General features: G+C 34.9%; 1 protein-coding gene across 1 annotated transcript; it reads right to left on the reverse strand.

Annotated features, from left to right (window-relative positions):
• Positions 1-3,800: 3,800 nt before the first annotated feature.
• On the reverse strand, positions 3,801-11,079 carry LOC112769402 (F-box/WD-40 repeat-containing protein At3g52030). The gene is made up of 9 exons (XM_025813916.3): positions 10,691-11,079; positions 10,374-10,553; positions 8,931-8,985; positions 7,895-7,993; positions 7,271-7,374; positions 6,094-6,183; positions 5,772-5,911; positions 4,768-4,852; positions 3,801-4,216 (listed from the first exon to the last, which is right to left on the reverse strand). The coding sequence occupies exons 1-9, from the start codon at positions 10,879-10,881 to the stop codon at positions 3,865-3,867; spliced, it is 1,296 nt and encodes a 431-aa protein (XP_025669701.1). The 5' UTR covers positions 10,882-11,079; the 3' UTR covers positions 3,801-3,864.
• Between the last annotated feature and the right edge of the window lie 399 nt (positions 11,080-11,478).

The raw sequence follows: 11,478 nt of genomic DNA on the forward strand, positions 1-11,478 counted from the left end.
AGTACCAGGAGGAACTGATTTGGAAACTAAATGACGGTAATGGTGGAGTGGCGACTTCTAATGCTAGAATCGCTTCCGTGGCAAAAGCATATTTTAAAGACATCTCCTCCTCTTGTCATGAGGATCCTAAATGTTTTTTCACTGGCTTGGAAGCCAAGGTTACAACTTCTATGAATCGTAGGCTTCAAAGACCAGTGACTCTGGAGGAAGTGAAACGAGCTACATTTAGCATTCATTCTCAAAGTTCTCCGAGAGATGATGGTATGACAGCAAAATTTTTTCAAAGATTTTGGAACATCCTCAGTGGTGATGTTTTGCGAGCAGTTAGGAGCTTCTTCTTAGGAAGCAGAATTTTGAAAGATTTTAATCACACTTAGATTTGTCTTATCTCCAAGATTCCAGATGCTAAAGATATGACTCAGGTCGGACCAATAAGTCTATCTTCATTCTTTTATAATATTATATCTAAAATCATTGTACATAGACTTCAGGGTATGATGAACAAACTAATTAGCCTACGTAAAGCGCTTTTATTAAAGGCAGATTAATTTCTGACAATATCTTAATTGTCCATGAGTGCATGCATTACTTGAAAAACAAAAAACAAGTGCTCATAACTGAAATGGCCCTAAAATTAGGGGAATTGATTCTCTCAATTGTTAAAAAAAAATTGAGGGAGTAAAGTGTAATCTCTAACCCTTCATTACTCTCTCTCTCTCTCTCTCTCTCTCTCTCTCTCTCTCTCTCTCTCTCTCTCTCTCTCTCTCTCTCTCTCTCTCTCTCTCTCTCTCTCTCTCTCTTATGTTTTTTCTTGGTCTCACTTATAAAATTAATGGTAATAGATCACACTTTACTTCCTCAATTGTTAAAAAAATATTGAGAGGATCCATTCCCTAAAATTAGATATGAGTAAGGCATATGATAGAGTAGAATGACACTTTTTTTGTTTATTTTGGAGAAGTTTGGTTTTGATTCCCGGTGGATTATGTAGATTCCAGAATTAGTAACAACTGCTTCTTATTTTGTCATTGTGGAAGGCAACCCTATGGTTTCTTTAAACCAAATAGAGGTATCCGACAAGGAGACCTTCTATCTCCCTACCTTTTCCTTTTCTGTGCAGAAGGTCTATCCTTCTTGCTACACAAGGCAGAACAAAGCAGACTAATTCAAGGTATTCAGGTTCACAGGCGATGCCCCAAGGTCAATCACCTCCTTTTTGCTGATGATTCCAACTTATTCTGTACGGCTAACCCTGAGACATGTTCAAACATTCTGCATTTATTTACTTCTTATGAAAGCATCAGTGGTCAGAGGGTGAATCTTAATAAATCTGCTATATTTTTTTTTGTCACAACACTCTTTCTACTACTCGTACACAATTGGCTAACTCTCTAAATATCAATCACATTGAGGCTCAAGACAAATATATGGGCTTGCCTTTTATGATCTCTAGATTTAAAAAGGCTTCGTTCAGTATGATCAAAGAGAAGGTGCGAAAGAGAATCCAAGGATGGAAACGCAATCTCTTATCTTCGGGGGGGTAGACAAGTATTGCTTAAGGCTATCAGGGAAGCTATTCCTATTTATACATTGTCTTGTTTTAAATTACCTAATGGTTTAATTTCAAAAATTCACTCTCTACTCTCTCAGTTCTGGTGAGAGCAAAAAGGATCTGAAAGATGGATGGCTTGGATTAACTGGGACACTATGACTCGCCTAAGAAGAGAAGGAGGTCTTGGATTTAAAGACCTTAGAATTCAGAATTTGGTATTCTTAGGCAAACATTATTGGCGATTGGTAACGCAACCAACTTTTCTATTATCCAAAATCCTAAGAGGAAAGTACTTTAGAAATGGTAATGCTATAACTGCAGAATCTTACCTCCTTAGGGATGGATGAGCATATTGAAAGGTCGAAAGATAGTTGAAAAAGGTCTTAACTGGGCGGTGGGTATTGGAGAGAACATCTGAACCTTTGAGGATCCATGCTACCTCCTCCGTATCCTCTAATGATCTCGGCAATGCCAAACAGACAGGTTATTTCCAATCTTGTTCTACGAATGGTAGATTTAATTACCGAAAACAGGAATTGGAATCAGAGCCTCATTCAGGAATTATTTCCCTAAGACGTTTCTAACAGTATTCTTGCAGTTAAAATTCATGGGAGTCATGACAAATTGTGATGGGATTTGAACGATTCCAAACATTATGATACTGCTTCAGGTTACAAAATCGGCTACTTATTTCACCACTCACCTCTTGAACTTTGCCCTAATCATATGCAACAGAAGAAGTCATGGATTGAACTATGGAAGCTGAACTTGCCTCACAAAATTAAGATATTTATTTAGAAAGCTCTACATGACCGCCTTCCGATTCTTGCTCAGATCCACCACTACTGCCCATCTACATAGCCAACATGCCCCTGTTGTCAGGAAGCAACAGAAACGATCATTCACTGTTTGCTCTATACTGTACAAGTAAAGAAGTATGGTCTCAAAGTTCCCTTAGAGACTGTCTTCCCTCGCAGAGTTTTGATGATTTCTAGACATGGTGGATTGCAACAACGAAGATGCTTAACTCATTGAAGAATGCTGATCGAAACCCCCAATTGCTTGCCATCATTTGCTGGCACCGCTGAAAAACAGGCAACCAGTTAGTTTTTAAAGGATGTACTTCAATGTCGTCTGCCATTCTTGCAAACCCCGTCAAGTTACTCCTGAAATCCAGAAAACCTCCATTTTAGCTCGTCGTTCCCATGAGGACAATTCATAATTTCACACAATTCACCTTATTATTTTCTTTTTAGGTAAAATACTAAATTAGTCCCCTACATTTGGGCGTAATCATGTTTTAGTCCTTAGGGTTTAAAGTGTCCTATTTGAATCCAAAAAAGTTTCATTTAGTTTCAATGTAGTCCCACCGTAAGGTCAAACTTAAATAATTAACGAAATGTCCTACATGGCAGCAGTATATAAAAACAAGGTCGATAATCTGGAGAATAAGTACAAGCTCCAGAGACACAAAATCAATCATAGATGCATCAATACATTTATTTATCATTCTCTTAGTTCTATAGAAAATATTTCATTAAATTGTAAGAAAAATAATAAATAAATATATTGATACTTCCACGTTGATTTTGTGCTTCTGGAGCTTGTACTTATTCTCCATACCATGTAGGATATTTCGTTAATTATTTAACTTTGACCTCACAGTGGGACTACATTAAAGCTAAATGAAACTTTTTTAAATTCAAATAGAACACTTTAAACCTTAAAGACCAAAACAGAATTACACCCAAACGTAGGGACTAACTTAGTACTCTACCCTTTCTTTCTTTTTTTTTTAGTTTATTCTTATTTTAACTATACACCATTGGATGTATACCATCATCAGTGTATTTTTTAGGAGATTCTCACTTTTCACTATGCTGTTCTATTTTGGACACTCTTGTATTTTATTTTTCATTGATTAATAAAATATAACCTACTACCTTTGGAAAAAAAATTTTGATCAGTTATAGGAGACTGAGAATAATTAGAGCAAACCTCAATGGTAATTACTGGTTAGTATAAATCATCTAATAAATTACTGAAAAGGATTAGACAATTTAATCATATACAAAGGGCATTGATTTTTTTTCTTTTATGAACATTATAATTTTCATACACAATCATTTTCTATACCTACTTTCTTTTTCTTATTAAAAGTTCTCCGTTTTTACACTATAACGACTCTAATACTAACCAACTTAATTTATGGTGTACTGCATGTGAAGAGATGGTAAACTTCTCATCATAGAAGACAAATCACAAACCAATAACATAAAATTTTGACTATGCAAAATATGAAGTACAGCTATTCAGGTAAATTTCCACAATCTAATATCACTAGAATTGTGTGTGGTAACAACTTTCTTCATTCCGACAGCTAGGCATGTGATAGAAGGTCTAGCACTCGTAGGAATGATATCAATATTTAGGTAGTTATCTGGCAACCTTCTTCCTTTCCTTCTCTGAAAGGATCCTGAAGGGCTTGATATCAATTTATCCTCCATGATACAACTTGAAACAATGGTACCATCATTTTGATTCACAAATCTTAAGATACCGTCTATTCCGCCAACAGCTAGTGTTGATCTGTCACCACGCATATGTTGCACAGAGTATATTACATTCGGACTCACTCGTTTGCCCCACAACTGTTTCCTTGTCCTGCGTGATGAGAACAAAAGAGGTTCAGGACATGATAAATAAAATGCAGCAAATAGTCTGTGGTTACTGGTTAAATTATAAAAACAGATCACAAAGGGTATATGCATGAAGTAAAATTATGTTAAGATGAAATAACAAGGCCCAAACCTTAACAATGGGTGGATATTTTAGTATCTGAGATAAAAATACAGTGTGCAGCCAGATACTTGCTTACTTGTGGAGAGAAGGATAGAGATACAATTTCTACGTGTGTACGCGCGCATGCGTGCAGGTGTGTGCGTGTGCGTGTGCGTGTGCGTGTGCGTGTCTCTATTTCTATCTGTATGTATTTCTTTCTAAATGACAGAATCCAAACACAGCCTAAAAGGTCCTAAATTTTTCAGAATGATACAACTAGGCAAGAGGAATGTCCAAGCAAACTTTATTAAAACCATTTAGTTTTGGATTTCTATGTACATATATATTATACTAGCTTCACATAATTAGGTGTCCAATGTCCTTGCTTAATTAATGAACAAAAATTAGCCTGTATTACGGCATCGTTTGCATACCTAAGGTCCCAACAATAAGTATATCCAACAGCTGATCCTGCAAACAGTAGCTGAGAGGAGGGATTTAAACACAAGGTCCTTATACCTGACAGGAAAACCATAAATTAGATTCAGTTGCAGCACAGAAAGAATAATGCCTTTGAAATATTTGGTTCAAAACAGAATACAGCATTCTACTAAAATCCTATCGTTCGTTCTTATAGCATGTATAGTACTTCTACCTTACTCCCCTAGCATTTTCTTAAACCCCAATTAGAGTCAGAAGGGATTCTTCTTTCTTAATCTTTTTCCTAACATACTACTGTTTCTAAAACTTATTACCAAAATATCACCCTTTTCCAAACTATATACCCAGATGAACTGTTCAAAACGGTGGCACCTTTTATTTATTTATTTATTGTGTTGACTACTTACTAGGAGGCGCTAAACCGAGAAGCGCCTTCTTTAGTTTAAGCACTATTACATTTAGGAAATAACAAAATATGTTACAATTTACTTGATTAAGGAATATGAACTAACCCCAATGCTTTTACATAACTATGTAGTACTTTATGTCATTAACTCTTTATATTAGTACGTTTTATTTAAGTTTTTTATTATAATATTCTTTCAGATGAATTTATACTCTTTACATTATTTCCGGGCTTCTTTCATATTTTTCATACAGTCTTGTATGTTTTTGACAAAACTTAGACAAACTTTCTCTTTAAAATGAGGAATCAGTTAAAGTTGAATTCCCGCATTAATGCAGGGTCTGGGAAAGAGCCGCACCCAAAGGGTGTAATGTATGCAACCTAATTAGAGCATTAAAAATACAAGAATTGATTAATGTTAAAATAGGAAACTTGAGCCTTCAGAATAGAGACAATGAACAAATGAGCAAGTAGCAGAAGAGAATTATCAGCAAGAGGTACCACAAAAGGTGTTTGTGCTAAGAAATGGTTGGGTATACTGAATGAGATCATGCTGACAAAAATAGCCAATTAAAAGGGATAAACTATTACCTCTGCCATCACTTGATCTAAGTGTTGTCACTTGCTGGACAGAGTAAGGATCTGAAATTGTAATACTCCCCGAAGTGGAGCCACTCAATATAAGTTGATCTTCACTCACACATAAACAAGTTACAGGTGCCGAATGCATCCTGCAGAGAGAGAGTTGCAACGATGAATGTTAGATGACATATTAAGTTACTGAAGCTACACATAAATCAACCTATAATTTTCCCCTATTCACGTAATATGCAATTTGTATTCTTTTCAACGCAGCTGACTATTTTAGGACATAAAAAGAGGCACAGGGGACACACTCTCTCTTACAAAATACCTTATTATTTGAGAACAGCTCCTGCTGTACATGTCAAAAACACGAATGGCCCCATCATCATATCCAACCATAGCTTCTGGATCAAAATAGCTGCAAGTACAGAACAATTTGTACAAAAACTTTTCCAGTATGGAGCATTGTAATTCATGGCTCTTACTCTGTGTGTGTGAGAGTGAGAGAGAGAGCTCTACAGTTGGCGTAAGAAGCTATTCTAGAAAATTCAGCCAAGGATCTCTAGCTGCAAATCCTTATATGTAAAAGTTTATGTCTATCTTTGTTGCCCTTTACTAGGTTTTAACTAATGATTTTATTTTTTTTCTTTTCTCTTTGCTGTTTATTATAGCTTTAGACTCTTGATCATAAAGTCCTAAACATACGGTCAACTTGGTTTCAGAAACATATTCCGTTTTTATTTCTTGGTTATGTTTGGTTGGAGGGTAAAAGTGGGACTAAACTCACTGGTGAAGAAACCTTTTCAAGGAGAGAAGTCACAAAGAAACAAAGGTATTGCTAGAGGATGCACACTCCTAGACAAAATTCTTGAAAGATGAGCTGGAAGTAGGTTTCTGAATGTGGCAGCACGGAAGGTAGCAGATAGTGTGGGTTCGTAGTGGAAGGGTATGTTGACATCTGAGAATTAGAAAGCCAGATGTGGTTGATAACTTTTAGTAGCCCACGTATGTTTGAAGGAAACTGCAGTGTTCTTTGAGAAAGCATTGTAACAAGTAGAATATAGTTTTCCAGGAAAGAGCCACTAGAAATGACATATTGGTGGGTTACTGCAAGATTGAGTTGCAGTAACTTGTCAGAAATGGAGATGCAAGTATAGGCATAGTGTTAAATACAGAAGGAAGCGCCAAAAGCACCAGAAATCTGCAGTTTCTATAGTCTACACTCTACACAGAGAACAAAATTTGCATAACATGTCATTTCTAGCCGTTGAGTATTGGTTCAAGTCCCATGATCATAAAAAATTACAACATAAAAAAAGAACCATGCAAAAATTTAAATAAACATTCTAACTCCATGATATCATTGGTGCAATGTACCACCATTAATAATAGATGCCAAGTTGTATATCATGCCATTGCTTCACCCTATGCATAGAAGAACTTGACTGTCTTGTGAAATAGTTTAGAAAATAAAATTAATAGCCAGATCATTCATTTTTGTTTACCGCATGCATGACCCTTTTACAACTGCACCTTCAGGGGAAGAAAATATGCTTCTTTTCCCATTCCGCCTCCAAATGCATAAACGACTACCAATTAGACCAACAATCTACAGATAATTAAAGAGGTTTCAGAAATCACAGAGCATGCATGACAAAAAATAAATAAATAAATAAATAAAATCAGAGAGCATACAGACACAAGCAAGCAAGAAACTATAATCACGAACTGACGAAATCATTTTTTTATGATGGCAAATAGAAACTGGCCCAGAGATGTTTAACATCATAATTAAATTCAACAGAAAATTTGAAGCAAAAGATACATGAACATGATAAAATAATGACCTTGTGATCAACTACCATGACAAGGTTGACGTTAAGTCTACATTCTTTTGGCAACTATCAAGTCTTCATATCAAATAAAAGATAACATAGATAATAATCGTGCTTTCTTTAAGGAATGCAAAAGGATTAAGAATTAACAAATTAAACATTTGAGATAAAATTTGAGAGTAACTAAGATTTTTTCCACTCCCAACAAAAGCTTATACTATATTTTAAACAGGTGGAATCATGTCTTCCAAGACAAACAGTAAAATACATATAATATTCATCAAGCCATTTCACCTTGCTCTCGTCAAAATCAAAGTCAACCAGAGGAAGCATAGCTGGTACTGAGTACTCTTCTATGCATCTATAGCTGTTTACTGACCAGAGACGAATAACCTAACAGAATGACAAGAATAGTTAGTATAAGAGCTAAACAAAATAAAAAAATAAAAACCAAAAAATAACAATCACAACAACAATAACCCGTTTACTACTCGGTGGGGTCAGCTACAAGTAAAACTCAACTAAAATGAAATAGCAAAATAACCTTAATTGGAGGAAGTAACATAAACAAGTACAAGAAAGGAAAGTACCATGGGTGTAACATCTCCTAAGAACACAATAGAGAACATTGTCTGGATATCAAAATATTGTTGTAGCAGGATCATAATTAAAAGGGTATACACTAGGAGAGCAATAGGGAGGCAAGGGATTGAGTTCCATGGTCAATATGTCGCATTCCTTCATCTAGTAATGACCCTATTAAAGATCCAAATTAGATAATACACTAGCAGCTTGATTCATCTAGCAAGTAGCAACACAAAATCTATAGTTACAGGAATTTGTAGCCACTGCTAACTTATTTAATGCACTATAATCTATGTTGAATCTCCATTCACCTTTTTTTTTTTTCTTTACTAAGAATAACAAAGTTATAGGGACAAGTATAGTAGCTTTGATTATACCTGCATGCATCATTTCAATTTTTTTCACATTATCTTCGTAGTTTCATCTAAATATATATGGATAGAGGTGAGCATTACATAGAAACCTTCCTCTTAATTTCCATTTTCCCTACCAGCTCTTCAACAACACAAGATCTTCACATATTGTCTAATATAGAGGTGAAGCTGTATAAGGAGGTACCACTATTCATGCTTTAAAAAACACAATTTTCAAGTCATAAACCTACTTTATATTTAGTACATCCAATATATGAATTTTTTGTTTCCATAAGCAAAGTTAAATAAATAGAAAAATGAAAGTTAATAATCCATTAAGAATTTAGTATACAGTAAAAATAATGAAATATGCAAATAGTGTATTTATTTACCTTATCACCCACACCTGTAGCAACTGTGCCCATTTTCATTCGGCACTGAGCAACCCTGATTTAAAATCCAAGCAGGGAACATCAATATCCATCCAACCAATGATGTATTGTATGTATATCACACAGACACACACCAAAAGGGGAGGGGGGAAAAGGACAAAACAAAACTAAAAAAGATGGCATGTAATACAGAATTTCACATTGAGAATCCAACAATACTCTTTGAATTGGAGTGACATCACTAAAAGATTTTTTGTATAACCCACTATGGTATGACAAACATGAATGACTGTAGTGAACATCACTGGAGTATGGGAAAAATGCCAGAAGCTAGAATAGTATTTCCATATGAGTACAACATTAGTATTTTTTTTCTTGGTAAGCAAGAATCTGAAATTCGCAAGGATCATTTGATTGGCAAGCATGTATAACAAACATCCTAAGAGGCATATTATGGATAATGTACTAGTCAAAGTTGTTAAAGATAAGTCTTGACTTCATAGGAAAATGGAAAAGAATGAGAAGTGAAGGCTGAATGTAAGTCAGCATAGTTTGATCGCTTGAGTGCTTAGGTATAGATACACCACAGTATCAGTATATATAGTCATTGGCTTTTTTAACATTGCCCCTCAGGTTTAAACTTATCAGCTCTAAGCTTGTCATAAGTAAGTTGTTATCAATGACGATGAGAAAAATATTAAATAAACACCGTTAGATACAGCTAAGATAAACACGACAAAAGAAAGCCAGGAATGTGTGGAAATAGCCATCAACTCCTCATCCTCCAAATATGATTTATCTCAATACCAAATAATAAGACCTTTCATAGTGTCATGTTCTCACAAAATTATTCACAATTGTACTCGCAATCTACAACAGTACAACTTTTACATTGCACTAGTATTGACTATGAAAATTTGAAAATATATACTCCCAATTGCAAAATCCAGTTACCCGTGTCTAGTGTCATATGGTGGGTTCTAAAATGCATCCAAAAAAGTATCAAATCAGTGGTAAAATTCTACCCTTAACATGGTCAAGAGGATTTTCCAATTGAGAGAATCCACCCTCATGAAAAAATTACTCTTATAAACTATGAGCCAAGAAGTATAGACAAAGCTTTTGCATAATATCACCGGGGAGTATGTGAGAATTGAGAAGTGTTTGTATCATTAGTCTACCAAGAATCAGAACAACTATGCAAACTGAACTGATTAAGATGTAAAAACAAGAAAAAAAAAGGACAACTATGTCCTATGTGTCTCACGTTTCACTGGTAGGAACCTTGAAAAATTAAGTTTTGTAGAGGCTTGTGTGTCTCCACTAAAAATGGTCAAAAAACCTATTTGCCATTTACCTTCAATAGTAACAACAGAACGACATATATGCAGATATGCACATCACCAAGAAATTAAGTACATGCTATCAAAAAGTTGAAATTACCTGGTTGAATGACCCTTCCATTGATCAACATGAAAGGAACCATCTTGAAGCGCCAACCTATGCTGTTCCATAGCCATTTCTGCAAAAATTACCCTCAGGGGCTTTTTCGGGAATTCAGAAGAACCCATCAGCTTCCTGCGATGAAACTCTCGCAGCGACAAAGATTCAATGACGGCATTCCTTCATAAAAACCAATCGACAAAAACACACGCAAAATTTCAGTGAGGCACGTGATGAATCTGCCCGTTATTGTTCAAATTCAATATACTAGGGCTTAAAAATTAGGAAAAGATGAGAAGAGGGAGGAAGAGAATAACCATGTTTTGCAAACGAGAGTGCAGCGAACGAGCTCGAACATGTCGAGGAAAGCGAAGATCATACACAGGATGTCGTGGTCAAGGGACAGGGCTGTAGTTTGAGTTCTCCGGCTTTTCTTTCTTTCGTCGGCGGTGGCTGTGGAAGCGGGGTCATTGGCCGCCGCCGGTGAAAACTGTTGCCGTTTGCTCATTGCTGGTTGTCACATAATTGCAACTTGCAAGTCCTTGGTTGGAAAAACTGTAGTGCTGAAGACAGCTAAGCTTATTTTTACAATGTTTGTGTGGATAGAATATAGATAGTACTCACTGGCCCCGGTGGATGGTCATTTGGCCAATACTATGGTGACGAAGGCTATTTTGTTCTACATGTGCTTAAATGACGTGGCTGTATTTATTTGCTAATTAGTATTTTTTAAAATATATGCTGATATTATAGATTATAACACAAAATTTATAGTATTAAACTTTTTATATAAAAAATTATAAGGGACAAAAATTTTGTTGACCAAGAAGCCAAAGATTTCGGTAGATAAAAAAAAAATTAATAAAGTTTTTAGTTATTATTTTTATATAAAAGAGTTTAACTTTTTACTAATAATTAATTTTAATATTTTTGAAAGAATTTAACGTGTATATTTTTATATTTTATTAAGTATTAAATCTATTGCACAAATAGAAATAATTAATTTTTATGTTTGTTATTTAAAAATAATATTTTTTTTTATATATAAAAATATAATTAGATATTAACATAAAAAATTTATATTGATAGTTATAAAATTATCTCA

Source organism: Arachis hypogaea, chromosome 18 (genome assembly GCF_003086295.3).
Source record: "Arachis hypogaea cultivar Tifrunner chromosome 18, arahy.Tifrunner.gnm2.J5K5, whole genome shotgun sequence".
Taxonomy (NCBI): Eukaryota; Viridiplantae; Streptophyta; class Magnoliopsida; order Fabales; family Fabaceae; genus Arachis; species Arachis hypogaea.

Excerpts from the sequence above, each read along its gene's own strand:
- LOC112769402 (XM_025813916.3), bottom strand. The coding sequence starts at position 10,881 with ATGAGCAAACGGCAACAGTTTTCACCGGCGGCGGCCAATGACCCCGCT. Across the intron at positions 7,375-7,894 it reads TTGATTTTGACGAGAGCAAG|ATTGTTGGTCTAATTGGTAG; the intron begins GTGAAATGGCTT and ends AATTATCTGTAG. Across the intron at positions 6,184-7,270 it reads GTAAAAGGGTCATGCATGCG|CTATTTTGATCCAGAAGCTA; the intron begins GTAAACAAAAAT and ends CTGTACTTGCAG.